Below are 20,695 nucleotides of genomic sequence, written 5' to 3'. Positions count from 1 at the left end.
ACTTGGAGGGAAATGGTCGTAGAGAGAATAAAAAAAAGGAAATTGAAGCTTCAAGTGACTAGTTTTCGGATCTGCAGTTTAAAATTTTTTAGCGTCAGCGGTTTTTGAATACCTAATCATAAGAAAATCAACGGAAAAATATTGTAAATTTTTGCTGTTTTTAAAAACGCCTATGGACTTTTTGGGAATTTCATGATAAAGCACTTTTAGATAATTTAATTCTCTTCAATTTGAGCGGTTCCGAAGCCTTGTACGATTATTTGTCGCTATAAGTTATCGTCGATCAAAGCAAAAAAATCATTTTTGACTTTGACAATCGATTACTCGAGAAATAATAGTCGCACAGAAAGTCCAAGCAGGGTTTTGGAAATTGCAAAGTATTCTCGACAAGTCGTAATTATGGGTTTTTGATAAAAAAAAAAAGATTTTCAAAGTGAAAACGTTGGTTAGAAAGAAGATAAACAATTGCATAATTAAGGATATTTGAATAACTTGGCATAACTTTGCAAATGATGAATAAACTAAGGATATTTGACAGTAACTTTTCAACCTCAAAGTGTCCTAAAGAAATCCTAATAATATCAAAACGCTTCTATTTTTTTTCCTAGTGCCCGGAATGTTTAAATTGTTTTAAATTGTTTGTGCAAAGCTTCACAAACGTCAAAAAAAATTGTTTATTTGACGTTGCATATCACAATTTAATATCGGGTATTGCCACCTTTGTTCTTGATCACCGATTCTAAGCGGTTTCGCATATTAATGTACCGCCGAATGTCTCGTTGCGTAATTCCTTGCCAAGTTTATGTAAAAGAGCCTATGTCGATTGATGGTGATTTTGTAATTGCGGATAATCTCGTCGTCTCATCGACACCCGAGCATGTCATAAACATGCCCAATGGGGTTCAAGTCGGGACTCATAGGTGAGTTGTTGAGAGTTACCACGTTGTTGGCGTATTTTCTCATACGTTTTGCGGTATGCAGAAGAGCATTATCCTACATGAGAATGAAACGATTTCGCATGGTTTTACGCATGGGCAGGACGTGTGGTTCAAGGATTTCGGTGATGTACCTTTCGGAAGTCAATGATGGGAATGATTAGATACCAACTGAATTCTGGTATTAATGGATACGCTTGCCCATACCATAACTGAACCGTCATTAAAAGACGTAATTCGCCGCGTAAAATTATCAGTATCACGTTCCTCACGATACGACGCCAAACGAGAGAACATCTGTCATTGCCATGGCGATTCCGGATTTTTTTAATATCCCTTAATTTCTGTACCTAGTGTATGTAGCTACAGTGGAACCTGTATTAAAAGTAAATAGAGACTATCTCAACTTAATTTATCACTACTATAATGTATCCATAATTTACAGTTACTGATAATAAACAGAATTTTTTCATAGCTGTTTTATATTAGTCATTTCAATGCACGATTTTATTTTTTTACTGTTACTAATTCCTGCTATTGTTAAATACAGTCAGAAAATGTTACTTAATGTAATAAAAAAATGTACTTGCTATTTACTTACTTGATGTTACAACTGCTCAAAATGTTCTCCACCGATTAATGTTCCTTCCTCTGGCTGGTTTTGCAATTGCAAATTATTAACAGCAACTGTAATGCGTTCACATGAATCATCAGTAGTTTCCACATCAGCACGGTCCACTTAATTTTTTAAATGTCTCCATAAAAAAGTCCATAGGATTTAAGTTAGAAGAGTGCGGTAGCCAAGCTACCGATCCTTCTCGTCCGGTCTATCTCACTTTTCGAATTTCACTGAGTAAAAATATTTTGTCGAAAATATGAGTACCTACACCATCGTGCAAGAACTACATTGGTTGTCTAACAACTAAGGATCATTTTCAAAAAGTTGAGGAACATAATTTTGAAGAAAATCCTGATACTGAAAACCATCAATCATCAACAATATCTACCTACCTAACATTCAAAGAAAAACATAAGAAGATATCTATTTTAAATAGGCTCCAGAAGGGTTATAATAAAAAATATGTACTTTGCTAAAGGAGTCTATATTTAGGGGTCAAAAAATGTTTTCTTAACTTTTTTATGTATTGTTGCAAGATCATCTTATTACGGGTAGCTACAGTACATTTTTTCCCCATTTTTCGCAGTTCTTAGGTTATCAACTTAATATGACGATGAGTTTTATGACAATATCCAGCAAATTTCTTTTTATACTACAAATAAGTGACTTTTTAGACATTGATTAGTGATTTTTTGCCATATTTTAAATTTGCCTTTAAATGTTTCTTTCATATTTAAAAAATTACAAATAAAAATAAGATATCTATAATTAGACAGCCTCGCTTTTTAGTTTTAACTTTCTAAATACATATAAAACAAAAAATATAAGCCAAAGTTACATACATACCTACTCTTCACATGCATATATTCATTTTCAATATTTTATAATTTTTACTTTGCCATGGATCAATTATTTGTAAACGTTAATAGGTAGTCCTCAAGTCAATTACCTCATGAAATAAATTATTTATCTATTTTTANACTACTGACTTTTCGATTATTTTCTAATAAACACTGTTAAAATCTTGTTTCAGTTAATACGTTTTTTTTTTAAACCATAGTTTTTTAAAATTAAACAAGAGTAAAAAAATTAAATTCTGCAGTGAATTAATATTATTATTTTTCAATTCGATCAATGAAAAAATGTTCGGTACAATTTTAGGGGTGAGTCATCCCCAATGAACACCTTGCAGTGCATCAATTAACTTTAAATCATAGTCAAAGAAGCCCAGTAATTAACCTAAATCTTGTACCAAATTTGGTTCTTCAATATTTTACACCTGTACTGTATCAGTTCTTATGCGGGACACCCTGTATATTACTGGAATGTTAAAATTACAGACTTTCATTGCACCTCCTTAACCTTAAAAGCCAAAGTTACATACATACCTACTCTTCACATGCATATATTAATTTACAATATTTGACAATTTTTACTTTGCCATGGATCAATTATTTGTAAACGTTAATAGGTAGTCCTCAAGTCAATTACCTCATGAAATAAATTATTTATCTATTTTTAGACGAAAAGATGTATCTATTTACCGTAAGAAGGCGCTCTCTTGTTAGTAAAAGCCAGCTAATAAAATCGTGTTAGCAAAACAAATTTTATTAAGTTGGCCTATGATATTTTAAAATTAATAAGAAAAATTACTATAATACAGATTATCTTTGCGAAACTTTCTTATTGGTCGATTTTACTCGGTCTAATTCAGTTTATCTTGCTTCATCAATTCATCATAAATTAAAACAATATTTAACATTATTATAGACATTATATAGGCCATTAAGACATTAAGACTTATGTAAACAGTAAACCACAATAATAACAGCACCTTGAAAACCACAATAATACAGAATAATTAGTAAGCCTGTATCACCTTAAGTATCTACTCTTTTTTCAAGCTTAATTCAGTAACACATTAAAGAGCAAGGTTTTGAAGTGAAAATAGCTTCAAGAGATAATTTTTCTAGATGGATCTTTTTGTTTTATCATTGTCTTACTAAAAATGCGATTTCTTGTCTATAAATCGCCAGCTTTAAAAACAACTATGACTAGGTAATTGGAATTCTTTAAACCTTAAAAACAGACTAAGCAAATCGGATCATAGAAAAACATTTTACAAAGACGTTTCCGTCTCAAAGGAATCAAACTACGTATGTATACAGGGTGTTTCATAACGATATATACACTGTAATGGCACAATGGAATACGAAAACGGTATGACCTTTTAAAAATATGATCCAAAATTAGTATTATAAAAGACGACATAGCTTTTTCTGTTTTTTTTTTATATAAAGAAAATTTTTCGTATGCTCATCATTTGTTTTAAAATGTTCCATTTTTGAATTAGAAGCTGTTAAAAATCTGCCTCAGAAACAAACGACACTAAAATTTATTTTGAGAAAAATAAATATTACCTACCAGTATTTTAAAATTTTTATGCCATCTTCCTGGATATAATGTTCCTTGAAATGTTTATAGTTTTCTATAAGTTAAATAAATATAGTAATTAAAAAAAAATTAATGAAATATGGAAAAAGTTAGTTGTAATAAATCAATTACGATGTTGGTGGTACACATTGTAACTTTTGGTTGGAAATTTTGACGACAAACACAGTTATGCATAAATGAATTATCCAAGCAAATCCTTGCATTATCCTTATCTTAAAATCATACCAGAATGTGTATTCGCTTTATTTCATTTTTACGTTTTCCAAGCAAGTATTTCTATTCTTAAATCCTTCTATTGTCATATTACTGGCGCATTCGCCAGATAATCGAATTCAAATTGTACACTAATAAAAATTCTAGAAATTTACTTTCTTCATCATTCCAATGGTTTTGCAATGTATTGTTACATTTAAAAATGTATTAATCCTAATATTTTGTCTTGACTGTATATGATATACATAAATATACGAATAATAATGCAGCATAATGTTTTAACCACCTAAATGAATCGCATTCATTAGAGTAGGTAAGTAATATATAGTAAGAAATATAATATAAATAATAAAAATTATATTATATATATAATATAAATTAACGTTATTGAACGGTGTGAGAAACATTAATACGAGTATTAAACGTATTGAACTTTGATTAATTTATACACGCAGTGACTTGAAATAAAAAGAAACTAATATACCTAAATTTTGTTCAACCTAAACAAGTCGAGTCTTTCACTATGCCAACCAGGCTTAAAGCTGCCCAATAATACATACGCTCGATGGTTTATAAGTTGTAAGCAACAATAGTAACCATTCAAACTTGTAGCAGCTGCGAAGTGTCATAAATTATAACCTTACTAATATCACTGCAGTCAAAGAACATCAATAATTTTAGAATCCACATATGGCTTTGTTGTTTCCAGTTCTCTTAACGATTCATTCGAACTACATAGTTATTGGAAACAGCTGTTCTTATTAAATAGTACAGTAAAGAGGAGTATTATGGAATACTCTTTTAACACAAGACAAAAACAATGAGCCTTTTTTTCTGAAGATATCTAAAGATAATTCAAGTATTTTTATCTTGCTAATATAGCTATACAAGGTGTCCCGCATAAGAACCGACACAGAGCAGGTGCATGTAGGAGTGTCCAAAATATTGTAATTTAACCAAACTTACCTTAGGAGTTATTAGCCCCCAAAGTGGGGCCCTAAATTACGAGAAAAATTAATATCTCTACAACACTTTACCGTAGAAGAACCAAATTTGGTACATGATTTAGGTTTATCACTGGTCTTCTTTGGCTATGATTTAAAGTTAATTGAAGCACTGCAAGGTGTTCATTGGGGATGACTCACCCCTAATATTGTACCGAACTTTTTTTACATTGACCGAATTGAAAAATAGTAATTTTAATTCACAGCAGAATTTAATTTAAATTTTTTTACTCCTGTTAAATTTTAAAAAAATTCATGTTTTCAAGAAAACCCGTATTAACTGACACAAGATTTTAATAGTGTTCATTAGAAAATAATCAAAAAGTCAGTAGTAGGCTTTATCTTTCAAATTTAACAATTGACAAAATAAATTTTACTTCATTTCTCTCCTAATTCTGCAAAAAGAAAGGAAGTAGTTACCTAGATAGTTTTTAAATAAGCGAATATTGCATTAAGTAAAAATCACAAATAAATAATAAAAATAATAATTAATATGTTTTCAACAACAATCAGAGGCAATTGTTGAAAAAATAATAATTTTATTACTAACCGACAAGTTTGAAAGATAAATTCATTGCCTGTACTGTATCAGTTCTTATGCGGGACACCCTGTATATTACTGGAATGTTAAAATTACAGACTTTCATTGCACCTCCTTAACATTAACGTACGGGTTGTCACAAATTATTAGTAGGTCAACCTTTTAACCACAGATTACATGGGGGAAAATAATAATAAAATAAATAATAATTTCCTCAGAACTTGAATCTGGACATTCCATTTTCAAGATACAGTGTATTAAAGTTAAGATTTTAAAAATGATATTTATTAATAATTTCATATTGAACTTCGAACATGCCAAACTAAAATTTTGCATAAGTTTATAGAGTTATATCATCACATTTTGTTGAGTATCCATAACTCTTTAAATATACAGTGTGTCCCTTTGTCCCTTTAAGTTCTATACAAATGGGTAACATTTTTTTATTATCAATTTTACACAAAAAAGGTATTATTTATAAAAAGTTTCGCTTTTTGAAAAAATGGCATTAGACTTCTCACACTTGAGATGCACATACAGGGCGGCCAAAAATTAAAAATTTTTATAGAAGAATGTAATGGGAAAATGTTACTTGGAATTAAAATTAAAGTCTAGTTTTAGATTCGTAACATCCTTCTATTTTTTTTTGTCCATTTAGATTCTCTACAAATAGGTAACTTTTTTATTATCAATTTGAAAAAAAGATATTCTTTATAAAAAGTTCTGCTTTTTGAAAAAATTGTATTTAATTTTTCACATTTGAGTTAGCATATACAGGGTGGCCAAAAATGAAAAAGCTTAGAACGTGCATATAAGACTTTGTTTTCCGGCAATTTTTTAGAATATCCGCAAAAGATCAGCAACATTACCAAATTATGTAAGTAATACGACAATTTAAGAAATATTAAAACTGAACAAATTTCGGCCTTACAAACCTAAATTTATACATACCTTGAAGCCGGGCGACTCTGATCGATTATCCAAATTTAGTTCTTTTATACAAGGAGAGTTAGAAAATGATCCTTTTATAGCTAGAAATAGTATTTTTTCCGACGAAGCAACGTTCAGTTTCAATGGGGCAGTGTGTTCTCAAAATTGTCGTTGGTGGAGTGATGTTAATCCTAATTTTGCTATTCGAACTCGTGATGAGTACTCATTTAAAACAAATGTGTGGTGTGGGATTTATAAAGATGGAGTAATTGGACCATTATTTTTTCGTGAAAAACATTAAATAGTAAACGTTATCTAAATTTCTTAAATACTTTTCTTATAAGATTTTATTCGTGATTTATACATCACAGACGACAATAGTTGTGGCACCATGCCACAGTACAAATGATGTAGGGTAATATCTAAGTAACCTTTTGAATGGAAAAATAATTGATAGATATTCTCACATTTTCTGGCCCACTAAGTCACCGGATCTGACCCACCTCGTATTTTCTTTTATAAAGCTATTTAGAAGATATACCTGCAAGGGCCTTTTCAAAATATTGACCATTTGGAGAGAGTAATCAGGGAAACAATAAAAGATACAATAACTCCTGTCATTATTAGAAATGTTTTAAAATAATTTCCACAAGAACGGTCACTTGTATGGAAAGTGACGTTGGATATGTGGAGGCTAATGTGCAGTGATGAAAAAATGCATTTAAATTATTTTCATTTAATGTTCACTATTGAAATTGTTTTGTGTATTTGAAAAAGAAACATTTACAATATTATATTATTGAATGTAATTTATTTGCGGCGTCATCTATTCATCCAAAGGTCTTTTTGGTGTAATTAATCAGTGACTATTTCCAGATAGCGAAGCTTGGAAAATATCTTGTTTCAAAATTGCCGGAAAACAAAGTTTCATATTCAACTTCTTAGCTTGATTTTTCATTTTTGGCAACCCTGTATCTCAAATGTGAAAAATTTAATACCGTTTTTTCAAAAAGCATAACTTTTTATAACGAATATCTTTTTTTCATCAAATTGATAATAAAAAAGTTACCTATTTGTAGAGAACCTAAATGGACAAAAAAAATAGAAGGACGTTACTAATCTAAACTCAGACTTAATTTTTAATTCCAAGTAACATTTAATCATTATATGTTTCTCGAAAATAAAAATTAATTGTACTTCTCCCTATGATTTTTTTCAATTTTTGGCCATATGCTATCTCAAGTTTGGAAAGTTTAATACCAGAACTTTTTATAAAGAATACTTTTTTCGAAAATTGATTAAATTAAATTAAAAAGTTACCCATTTGTAGAGAGTTTAAAGGAACACACTGTATACTGTATAAATAAACAACACAGCACTTGTCAATACTTGACACTGTTTCTTCCAAGACCTAGTATTAGTCCTGTCAAATAACTAGATACGCTACAATTTCCATAACCAAGTACTAAATCAAGATTTTACTGGAGAAAAAATTCGCGAATAACAGTTTCATCCAAAAAAAAAAAACAGCATACCTCTCAACTACTCGTATAAGTGTGTAGTACAAATGGGGGGACAGGAAAGATGAGGTACTGTTTCTTATTCCTTCGTTTGGCCTCGATTTTTTTAACCAATACTGCTCACAGTTACAGACGTGTGTAAAATGTCCACTCAGTTATGTTGGAAGCAGGGGAGTTAATTAAAATTGTTTTAACTTATAACCCTCTATCTTGAAAGCGTCCAAATTAAACACGGCATAATGACAGTCTCATTGTTTTCGCCTATGGCGATGGTTAATAGCGTGACTTATTAATTAGTGACATCTTAGATCAAAAGTCATAGACTTGCCAAGTGTGGGGAAAAACTCAGGCATTTAGTAACTTTTTCGCCATACGTGAAATTGATGGACTAGGTACCTTTACACTAAAAGTACTCAGCTCAGCTTATTGAAATCATTACTACAAATGAAGTCTTTGTCCTTTTAGGACCTACTGTAAAAGCAATACATCCTATAAGGGTACAAAAAAACTTACTCCGATATTCAGTTTTAAGTCGATGTTTTTGGTCTTAATTTTTTCAAGTAAGATCACCCCAGCGCCACGCCAACGCGCAACTACCAGCAAGTACAATAGTATTTTGAGGTTAGCTTTGAGATCAAGCCTCTGTAAAGCAAATTCGTCAACAGGTGCATGCTTCGTTACGAACAGTGTGTGCCAGCCACGAGTAGCAAATAGATCGAAGAGGACTAAGAATGGCCGCCACCGAATAAGCTTTTGGCGTGCGCTCTCTGGCACTGGGCGTCTCAGTATTATTGATTGTCGCATCGTCGAAGCTGAGTAGCGTTGCCGTCTAGTTCCTCTGATTTTCTTCAAGCGCGGTACTAGTGAAATTAAATTAATCTTTTGAAATTTTTTTTGTGGTGAAAACTATAAAATTTAAAAACTCACAAGAACATATTCTGATATCTATTCTCACATACCTGGTTTTCTTATTATACAAATGCGGTTAATGTTAAAGACAGAAGGGGCAACCTTTTTAATTTAACTCCCGACCCTAAAAGGAAGGAAAAACTCTATTTGCTTTATGATATAGGTATATTTTAACGATATAGGGTTTTAATGATATTATAGTGTTCCAATAAGATAAAAACTTCTTGTTTTGAAGATTTTCGCAAACCACGTGTTAAAGGAAACAGATATTTAGTACAAATCTAAGATTTCCACAGTTACTAATATCTCAAAAATGACGAAAATAATGAATATACACACAGAGTAGATAAGTGTAAGGTACAGAATAGAATTATTTATATTTTATCTTTTATTCTGGCAATAAAATGTTGGAACATATCAAATTTTATTTTTGAAAACCAATCTTATAACCTACGTCGCACTGATCCAATGGCAAGTAAAAAAGGTAAAATAAAAGATTTTAAATGGTATTGGGTGTAATTTTAGAGGTCTTTTTATCCTTTACACAACGGTAAAATAATTTTTCAAATCGGGCTATTAATAGTCAATAAATTCAATGAAAAGCTTTTATAATTTATTCCAGTTAAAAAAAATGTTTAATTAACTGCTTAACGTGATCTTCACCAACTTCTTGATAAACGGTTAAACGGTTTTCAAATTCATTTATGAAATTTGTTTATAAACAGCATGCGTTAAGCAACAAAATAACGAGAGTTGTATACAGTAGATATCTTCTACAGACAATAATTTAATTTTAGTTTAGGACAGAAACCATTTGATCTTTTGACAAAGATCATTTTGAACATTCTTGCGACATAAGTGTGACATAAGTTAAGAGAATGATTCTTGAAAGAAAAGTCAACATATCTGAGCATGTTCCCAAAAATCAAAAATTGAGTACAAACAATTTGATTTCTCAATTTACATCCGCTTACTTACATATATATGTATACTATATATACGTTGCTTTGCCTTGAAGGGCAGAAAACTTCACAAATATCAAAATTCCTTTTGGAATAAAATATTTCAAATTGTAATATTACAGTAATGTAAAACTAACACAAAATATACCGCGTTCAACAAAAATTTACTTATTATATTAGATACAGTGGCATAGCATCAGAACTTAACAAATCCGCAGAACAATTAGTTCTGAAAAACAAATTATAAAATATTTCGTTTTTCGTAAAACATTTTTTTTATTTTTAATTAGTATACCTCATAATATTTACTATTTTTGTTTTCTTGTTCATTATTTAATGACAGTTTCAAAAATAAACTAGATACATAACAAAATTTATGTTTAACTGACACGAACTACAAACCACATTTGTCATTTGTTAAAAAAAAGTTATATTAAAAAATCACAACCAATCTTTAAGTAACCATAAACAAAAAAATTATATGTGCCTGGTTAAAACTAAAATTTTCTAGTAAATTTTTAAGTAAAATTAAGTGATAGGCAATTAAGAAGATAAAAAAAAATAGGTTTTGATGAAATAAATTTTAACTGAAATAACACAGGTGTTTAAAACGTAATTTTGAACAGAAATGTGGCGAAAATTATACATGATGTGCTATTTAAATTTATAAAATTGTTTCAGTTAAATTGGAAGTGATCGAAAAATAATTTGTTTATGAAATCATTTAATTTGATGCATATTTTGTCATATCGTATGTAATGTCGTTAGCAGTAATTAGAAAAGAGCTTGGGTCACCAAAACTATGTCCTTTCACTATGATAATTTAAAGGAGGTGATACCTTGAAATCGCATAATTTCGAACCAATTAGATCCCACAATTTTTAATTTATTTGTTTTCAAATTTGAATTATTGTATTCCTGTTTAGAATTTTTTTAAATTTCAGTTCTACAGACTTCAATTTAATAGATTGCATACGGTCTGCATTAGATAACTTTTCTTAACACATAAATTATGAAATTAAACAAAATTATTTGTATAATGATAACGTTATAGTTCTGTATGAGATCTAAAAACGTATATTAATGTAATTACTGAGATAATTTTATTGTGGATTACTGAGTATACAGTGAATGACAGTTTGATGATACAGAATTATATAATTTATTCATTTACTTTTATAACTGATGAAACCTGTGAAAACATGAAATGAAAACCAAAATGTCTAATATAAATAAATTAGTAACAATGAGGAATTATCTAAATTTAAAAAAACTTGTAAGGTATAAAAAAATATATCTTCNATTGTTTTATGACATGTTTATCAAGTTATTTCAAAATGTATTAACAAATTTTGAACCATGTATAATTCACACTTAAAAGACAAATGTTAAATAAATAACCCCTTGTGTCAAATGGGTCAATCAGTGGGTTAATTTTTATAAATTTAGTTTTCCTTTTCCAGATATATAGGTATTGCACTGAAAAAATAAATAATTCTTCACGATCGCTAATAATAATTACTGCAACAAATTACAAAGCTAATGTTTCTAGAAACTTTCAAAACGAACAGTAAAAATACCGTTTAGCCAAGGTTTTTCTGAAAAATTAAAAAGGAATTGGTAACAGGTTTAATAGTAGGCACCTAATAATATTTTCCAATTTTATTATAAACTTGTTCTATAATATACCTTGTGAATGGACTAAACATTATGTTGGTAAAATTTCGAGTTCTTTAAAGTTGCGGTCGGAGATCATTGGGACTCATAGGAAGGGAGAATTTGAAAATTCGAATTTGTAAACATGCAAGGCGGTCATATTATGCAATGGAACAACACAAGAATTTTGAGAAATTAAAGTAATACGATAAGGACTATCAAAATTAAAAGGTTCGCGTTTATTTTGCTAAATGATGCATTTCAAATAATTCCTTTAACTTTGGTAGTTGTTGTAGATAGATAACAGAACAAATACTAACTAACTTAATAACGAAAACAGAGTTTTTCGAAAATCAGTTGTGTAGTTCTTTCAAGGTTAGTCAAAATTAAATTTGGAGTAATGATATTGCAGGAAACAACTATTCTACAACACCGCTATCATTGAATTACACCAGCACTGTCATATTAAATTATTATTATTCTAGCTGTATTTAATACAGTTGTTGATGTAATTCAATGCTCCTCGGGGCATTTAGCCTATAGATAGTTATTTTCTGCAATATCATATCGTCCGCATAATGGCGACACTGGTTATGCTTTCATAGTACCAACAATAAGGGCGCTTTTTCACAATTTTAGCCGCTTTGTAGGTCTTAGGCATTTAGTGGCGGTGATCACCAAATGCTACATTTGGTGGTTACATCTTTTACTTTTACTTGATCTATTCCTGGATTTAATCAACAAAGTAGTTAGATCATTCATTGGGGTCGCGGTTGACTGGACACGACACCCCCGGAGGTTTACTCAGACGAGCCGGTGAAGAAAAAAAAAGCCAGAAGAAAGGGCCTTTGCCGGCGGGACCCAGTCAGGGCAGGAGGAGGCCCCATGAACTGATCAAACCCGGCTGAGTTAGCGAGTAATTAAGTGCTAGTCGAGGTATATAGCCCGTGGAGTAGTTGTTTCCTTCAATATCATTATGTAAAATTTGCTTTCATCCGCATGGTGGCGACCACTGCTAATACTTTCATTGTGCCTACGGGAGCTTTTTGCAAGTTTTAACCACATTGTAGGTCTTAGACATTCTGTTTCACTTTTAAAATTAAATTGATAAAATCAACTCCTAAACTGGTCTTTTTGGTGAAAGGGACTTATTCCTTTTCAGTATGACAGGAGTATTCAATTAAATAAAAAGAGTAATTAAAAATGACACAAATAAATATTAACAGACAATATAAATGATTGTTTTATTTCTCTACATTATCACCCTCTTTTTCAACCCATACTATTGAAATTCTTTCACCAACCTCGGTGAAGTCAAAAACAAATATTCTTGATTATGCCCTCAACTAATACTTAACATTTATTTTTGAAAAAATATTTTACCCTTCTAACATCTTACATTACAAATACAATATCTGTATCTATCTATTACTTATATAATTGGAAAATAATAGTCTATAGCATTATAGTAATCGATTAGAAAACTATTCCCCAAACCGGGACATTTTCACGGGCTCGCGACAACAGCGCTCTGCTGGGTTCGCGAGTGAGCGTGCTACAGGCATCGGCGGAACACTCAGTTGTTTTCAGGACGTCGTAGTCGTCGCGCTGCCTAATGCGACCACCCCGTTGACAAATAGCGGCGATAGCGATCGACCGTGGATGACTCCACCGACGAGGGCGCGGAGCGCGGTATGAAGTGCGAGGACCCGTGCCTGGCTGAGCGAAAATATTGGTGTTTCCTGCTTTCCTCCATTTGCACCTTCTTGGCGGGATTGCTCATCGTCCTGATATGGAGGCTCTTCGCCTTCTTGTGCTGCCGGAAGGAGGCGGACCTCGGGCCCAACGATCCCAAGCAGAAGGAGCAGAAGGCCGCGAGGCAGAACAAGCAGGAATTCGAGGGTACTTTCATGACGGAGGCCAAGGACTGGGCAGGAGAGCTGATTTCAGGGCAGACCACGACAGGGAGAATCCTGGTAAGGAGCGGATCATATCTTTACAGATATCGACAGCTACTTACTACGCATTGTTTTTATTGGCAAATGCCGACATGTTAATTACAAATTTTAGTAACTCCATGAATATTTCTTAAATGAATTGAGTCATTTTCTATTTAGTTGCCATTTGATATTTGTTGTGACAACAATGAACAAGTTTATTTCTATCGTGTTTTTTGATTTGACATGCGCAACCCATTGCTAAAATACATTAGTGTCATCAGTTTTGGATTCAAATTTGCATGTAAAAATCACGATTATATGCTGTAGAATATAAAAATGTTTACAAAAAGTGATTTTATTTTTGTTCTTTGCCGGTCAATAAATAGGTCTCTAAAACGAACTTATTAATTATTCTGATTTTACGCCATTACTAATATTTTCTATGAATTACTTACCATTTCAAGCTTTTTACTAAGAATTTATTGGAAGAGCATATTTTTCTTTAACAAAAATATTGATAACACGCTGGCTTTGGTAAATGTTATTTCATTCTTTAAAGCGACTTAAAAAAAAGTAGTTATAACCATTCCATTTCATTTAATCATCAACTTTCAATTTAGTTGAAGTAGTGTTTTTTAGATGTTAGTAGTACATAGTTACGAATGATCAATAAAAACCTAGCTGCTATCTGAATATTTTATGAATTTCTATCGATTCAAAGTGAAAAGATTCTTAAAAGAGAGATGGACTGAATAACCAAATAAACATTTATTTCTCTTTTGTAATTTTATAAATGAAGATTTAATGGTATATTTAAACAAACCTGAAATAATTTTAGAAGGTTTAAAAACAAGCATATTATATCTTTTTTTATGATTCAGTTCTAAAATAATTAATTTATAATTATACATATGCATATACAACTTGTCTAGGTACATTTTAAGGGCATTTCCTTTTAAAAACATCTAAACCTTTTCCAACCTATCTTAATTCTTAGTTCGTAGTTACGTAAAACAATTAAAATTATTTATATACATTTTGTTGGGTATTTGAAAAAATTTGAATATGTAGGTACACTTTCAATGTGGCCATTAACGATGTTTCTGTTATTGAGATTTCGGAATATACGAGATGACAGACAGAACAGGTTTTTTCCTACTTGAATCCATCCCATCGTTTCTGAACATTTGTTTTTGATTATCGCTATTATCTCTGCCTGAGTTTATTGTAAAAATTTAAAACACTAAGCCTGCTACACACACTACGATTGGCCTCTCAGATTTACCTGCACAGGTTATATACTATAGATATTTCGAATGTACTCACTTCAGTAAAACTGTACAGGTGTACTTAGAACAACAAAAAAAAATCAGTGACAAGAAAGAACAAAGCCAGTAACAAAATTAAAGAAGAAGAAAACTGTTTTTCTTGATAATTAATTTTTTCTGTGTATCAATGTTGTAAAGGAAGGCGAGTAAGTTATCTGCCAACAACGTTTTATTGTTATTAAATTTTTAACAATAAACTGGTTAGCTTTAATCAATAGCAGAGATAATTTCTATCTTAACATCGTTACTAAGAAATAAACCTCGGAGTAAATCGGTACATCAAAAAAAGATCGTCAGAATCAGATTAACCGTTCGCGAGAAAATCAAATTTGAAATTGAGGTTTATTTTAAGTGGTGTCTTAATTTTGGTATGAGGTTTGATTTGATGTCATTGTGATATTTTTTAAATAATGTCAATATTTCTGTTTCTTTTTCGCATAGATAATGTCATCGGATTCTTTTTAATTAAATTCGTACAACTTTCAATCAAATTTTTGTAAGACGTAATATATATAATTTGCTGAAATAAGTTTGTTTGCTTGTAGGTTAACGTCGATACAATTAATAATCCTTAGTGAATTAAATTTAATAAGCCTTGGAATATTGGACAATGTAAAGCAAGAAACGTACAACAGGTTTACTTACTACAAGAATCGTTATATTTTTGACGATTTAAATAATTAGTTCATTTTTTTAACTAGGGATATGGTGAGAAACAACTACTCTGCGAGCTATATGCCCTGTCAGACATTGAATTACGCCCCGAATATCTAGTAAATATCTAAGATCAATTATCAGTAGCATCAAAAGACATATACCGGTTTCGCACTTATTAGTTCTCATCAGTATTCCACAGGTGAAACTACCAACGAATGATTTAACTGTTTGGCTGTTCATGTCATCCATTTCCAAACTTGTTAAGTTAAATTGTTTTGAAAATGAAGGACTTTGTATCGCGATAAATCACAATTTACAAGTCATCACTTTTTAATTGTTATTTGGACGGTTAAATAAAGAATTATAATGATATGTTGCTAAATTTATAGTCTTGTTCGAAAAAGAGTTTTATTAAAGAAATACTTGGATTATGTCATAATGAGAAACGATTCAACGTGGAATAGGGGTAGGTACATAAAAGTATCTTTTTAAGCTACAATATCGACGTATTTGAGGAAATGGCATATACAATACCTATATCATTTCGGAAAAAACATTCTCTTTCAAACTTCTCTCCAACACGATATAATGACTGAAATAATCCTTCAGTGTCAGTTACTTTCTTCAACATCATCTGCTATGGTGTTAAAAAAGAAAATTTTAGGATCCTATGTCTTAGAAAACGTTTTACTTTGTTCCATTACTGGTGACAGGCAGCCCAATTTATTAGATTGGATCAGACTTTTTTGTTACATAAAAGGGTTTCTGGATTTACACCCTTGTAGCGTACCGAGCAGGTCAAAAGAATTTTTCTAAACGACATTTTTTTAACCACTAACATATTTTAAAACATAACTATGAGGTTTCATAAATAATAATTGCATAGATTTCTTTAGAAATTATCCTCAGTTGTAAAGTAAATCCAGAATAAAACATTTTTTACGTCTTTAAGTGAGCCACATATTGATATGTTTAAAAATAACAATGTTATATATCTGAAAATGAAAAGTAGGACAAATTTTTTGCTGTCACAGTTGCTAGATTTATTCACATATTAATATTTGTTTAACTACCCGTATATCCTATTTAAATCACTGAGAGAAGGTATCGGTAGCTGTCTAGACGTTTCACACATTACTATCCCATCAATAAATTTATAAAGAAAGCCCGTCTGGCCTCATTTCAAAAATTTAGGTTTAATGTTTGCTTTCCCTAACAAAATCTTGTCACGAACAATTTTTCTGATAACTGTCCGTTAGTTTTCCTGGTGAGAGATGTGTTTTTTTATACTTGTTTACTTCACGTTGGTCAGTAAATAGTACTATATTTAATAAGAGTTATAAATAGTATTGCACAATACCTCCAGGGGTGCTACTCTCTACTCATCAGCCGTATGCAGTTATGTCATGTAAAAATCTATTTGCCTAACCGTATTATTATGCACTGTACTTAACTCGACGTATAAGATACAATTTCTAAATTTAAATAGTGACTGATCCCTGACTAATGGGTTAACGCTCCCAAAATGCCAGAAGAATTGTGTTATATTAATGCGGGTGATATAACAGGTGAATTTTTCGGAATGAATAATAATCTACCCGATTGTTATCCGAGAAAAATGATGAGTCACAGGATTTACCAATAGATAATCGTCAAGGTTTCCTAAATTTCAAAGATCCAGAGACTGAAACTGAAAACATATTTTGGTATAATTCTATTATTTTTTATTTTATTATATTTCAACGCAACACTACAAAAAAAACCTTAACAGAAAATACTAACTTTATTGTAAAGGTAATAGGCCATTTCAAAAACAATTTTTTTCGAATTTATTTGAATTAACTTAATATTTTAAAGTACAAGAACTAATAATAAAATATATATTTTAAAAAAGTTAAAAATAATTTGGTATGTTTCCAATTAATGGACATTGTTAGTTTAACTGCAACGCAAAACTTTGTCAGCATAGAAATACATCGAAATTGAATTTAACCTACACTGTACGTAAATACTAAATACAGGGTGGTTAGTAAAGAATGGGACATACTTCAAAGGTAGCCTCTGTTGGGTGAAAATAAACTGATTTAGTTAAGTTTCCGTGGAATAATTTCTAGTCTTAGAAGGTTGCAAGCCACCAAATAAATTTATTTTGTTTAATATTTTTACAATAATTTCTTCATTTCAAAGATATTTAAATGAAACTTGATATATGTAAAAGAGTTTTTGGTGTCAAAATATGAATACAAGTTTATTTTTTTACCTAAAACGTATACAAGTCGCTAATAACATCTTAACCATCTTTATGTTTTTTATTATATTTTTTTGTTGTCAGAGATTTTGAGAAACTGCAGATGCTTTTTAGAATATTTTTTTTTTTACTAAATTTATAACTACATTAAATATTTTGTACAACTAAGGGCAACTTACCTCTATTAAAAGGTCAAATTCTATTAAAATATGATTTGCCCAGTTAATGAAGTAGCAATGCGTAATTACAAGCACAGGGCTATACTATTGCGTTTCGACTAGCGCTAAATTGATCTAAATTGTAAAAATTAACAAATTTTATTATTAATTTTGCAAAAACCAGAAATTTACAATACTAGAATACTCCCAAATATGTCAGTCCGTAACTGTTCAATGCAGTACAAAACTGAAATTCTTTTTCTCAAAAACTACGCCATTTCTTGACATACAAGAAGTACCTATATCTTTTTTAGAATAAAAAAAGTAGTGTTCCAAAAAGACCTATGTCTTTTTAAAATATATACCATTAAAGTAAAACAATAAATGAGACTCTATTTATTGAGTTCTTAACGTTCTCTTATATGTTTTATAGGTAGAAAATAAGCTTTATTTATATTTGACTACAACTGAAACTCCTGTATATTGAAATATCTTAAAACGTAAAAAGTGGTACCCATTTAAAGAAATGTCTTTGAAGACTCGTAACTTTCTTATGAAAGAATTATATCAAAATAATTGAGTGAACTGATTTATTTTCACCTAAGAAGCAATCATTGAAGAATGAGAAAAAGCAATCTCCATTTGGTTTTTGAGATGAATATAACCAAAAATATAAACGCTTAAGTTTTCAGTTACGACATTTACAGACTAATGTACCAAGGATATCGACTGTTACTTGTTTCTTTTAATTTAATGAGAAGTATTTATAATAACTTAACTATTGTTATTATCGTCGACTGTGTGAAATTTCTTCGTTGCCTTTAGGAACATACTTTTCGTCTTCAGAGTTGGTTAAAAATTGCGAGCCATTTTCTAAATGTTAGTTCACTTATCAGCGACATATAGGGAATCAAAAAAAGTAGAACAACAAATTTTAAGAGCTTCTAGCACTCGACAAGATAAGAAAAACTTTCTTTAAACAATTATTCTAAAATATCTTGTACGGTCTTATAAAAGACAAAATGAAAAATTCTTTTTTGTTTCGCCGTAGTTAAATTTTCATTATTATGTTAAATTTTACGTAAAATTGTGTGAATAAAATTAATACATGTTTCAGAAAAGGCAATTTTGATAGATTTTTCTTTCTTGGTATAAAGTATGCATTATAGGATTATGTAAGGAATAGCATTTCGGGTAAATGGCCTCCACGGCTTTGCTGGAACTTACGCACTTCTTGTCGAAAATTTCCTTGGCAGCTTTGCATAAATGAGGCTGAATTTCGTTCACACAGCTCTGAATTTTCTCCTTCAAGGTGTGGGTGGTCGTGAGATTGTTGGCATAAACCTTAGACTTCAAAGAACCCCAAAAAAAACGTCCAACGGCGTTAAATCGCACGATTTTGGGTTGCCAATTCTTATCACCAAAGCGGGAAATTACACGACCAGTAATTGAATTGTTTTTCGGGCTGCATGGTATGTGGCACCGTCTTGTTGAAACCACATGTCGTCTACATCAATATCTTGCAATTCAGGCACAAAAAACTGGATTGTCATGTCACGAAATCCGCACCAATCAGTGACACATTGTGTCATTTGTTTCTCAACAATCACTCGTGGATTTTCTGAACCCCAAATGCGACAATTTTATCCATCAACGAAGTCATCAAGATGCAAATAAGCCTCATAACTGAGTCGCTGAGTATGATTTTATTCGAAAAATCAGCATCCACTTGTTGTTCCATCTTGTTGTACTTTGTAAGCATGAAGATGTAAATCTTTCGTGAGAATGCGCTGTAGAGAGCTTCTCGAAATGTCCAATGCTTGTACACGGTGCCGAATTGATATTTCTGGACCCTCTCATAAACTGTTTCAATGTTTTGTGTTGAATAATTTGCTGAAGGACGGCCAGAGTGTTTAAGATCACTAATTGATCCATTCGCCCTGAATTTTCAATTAATTTCTTCACAGTTGATGAAGTTGAATCATTATTCCGACCATATTTTGCGAACTGTAGCTGTTAAACCTTGTCAGTTCTCATCCTGTCTTTTTTTCGTTGGCTACACATTACCACACAAATGGTGCAAAATTAAAATCTTGTGTAACTTTTGGGCGACCCAGTATACAGGGTGTGCTATTTAACACTCCCGCTGCCAATATTTCCGAAATGAAGAAATTTATTTTAGTTTCGGAAATTGTTAGATCCCTCGATTAGCTTCAAATTGTAGTTAGAATTGTTAGTTCAAATCTTTCTGTATAGATGGCGTGGCGATACTAAAAAAATTTTTGTTCCCTGGAACGTGGAAATGCAGTCCATCTGAAAGGTCGTTAAATTTTAAGTAGTTTTTGTAATATAAAGTTTTTCCCTATATTTACTTGTTTTCGAGATATGTCGACTTCAATATGCAATGTATCATATAACAGGAAAATTATCTAAATTTATTATTAATTATTTTATCTAAATCACACCGAGACAAAATATTCTTTTAAAATATTGTTATAATGACTTTATTCACACCACAGAACAAACAATAAATTATAAAAAAACAAATAATCAAATACAGAAAAAAAATTGTACAATGGTAAATCGTATAACTAGTAAATCTTATAAGGGGCAGAGACGAA

General features: G+C 30.8%; 1 protein-coding gene across 11 annotated transcripts in view; it reads left to right on the top strand.

Moving 5' to 3' along the window:
* The first annotated feature begins 13,341 nt into the window (after window positions 1–13,341).
* LOC108912913 (calcium-activated potassium channel slowpoke) overlaps window positions 13,342–20,695 on the top strand; it is a 200,782-nt gene continuing 193,428 nt past the window's right edge. For all 11 annotated transcript variants that reach the window (XM_018718340.2, XM_018718326.2, XM_023455449.1 and 8 more), the window contains exon 1: window positions 13,342–13,719. In XM_018718340.2, the coding sequence (XP_018573856.1) occupies window positions 13,438–13,719 (282 nt within the window). In that variant the 5' untranslated portion in view covers window positions 13,342–13,437. The remainder of the gene's footprint in view (window positions 13,720–20,695) is intronic.

Source organism: Anoplophora glabripennis, unplaced genomic scaffold (assembly GCF_000390285.2).
Source record: "Anoplophora glabripennis isolate ALB-LARVAE unplaced genomic scaffold, Agla_2.0 scaffold687, whole genome shotgun sequence".
In the NCBI taxonomy this organism is placed as follows: Eukaryota; Metazoa; Arthropoda; class Insecta; order Coleoptera; family Cerambycidae; genus Anoplophora; species Anoplophora glabripennis.
Note: the sequence above shows the minus strand (reverse complement) of the source record. Positions and strands in the feature narration are given on the sequence as shown.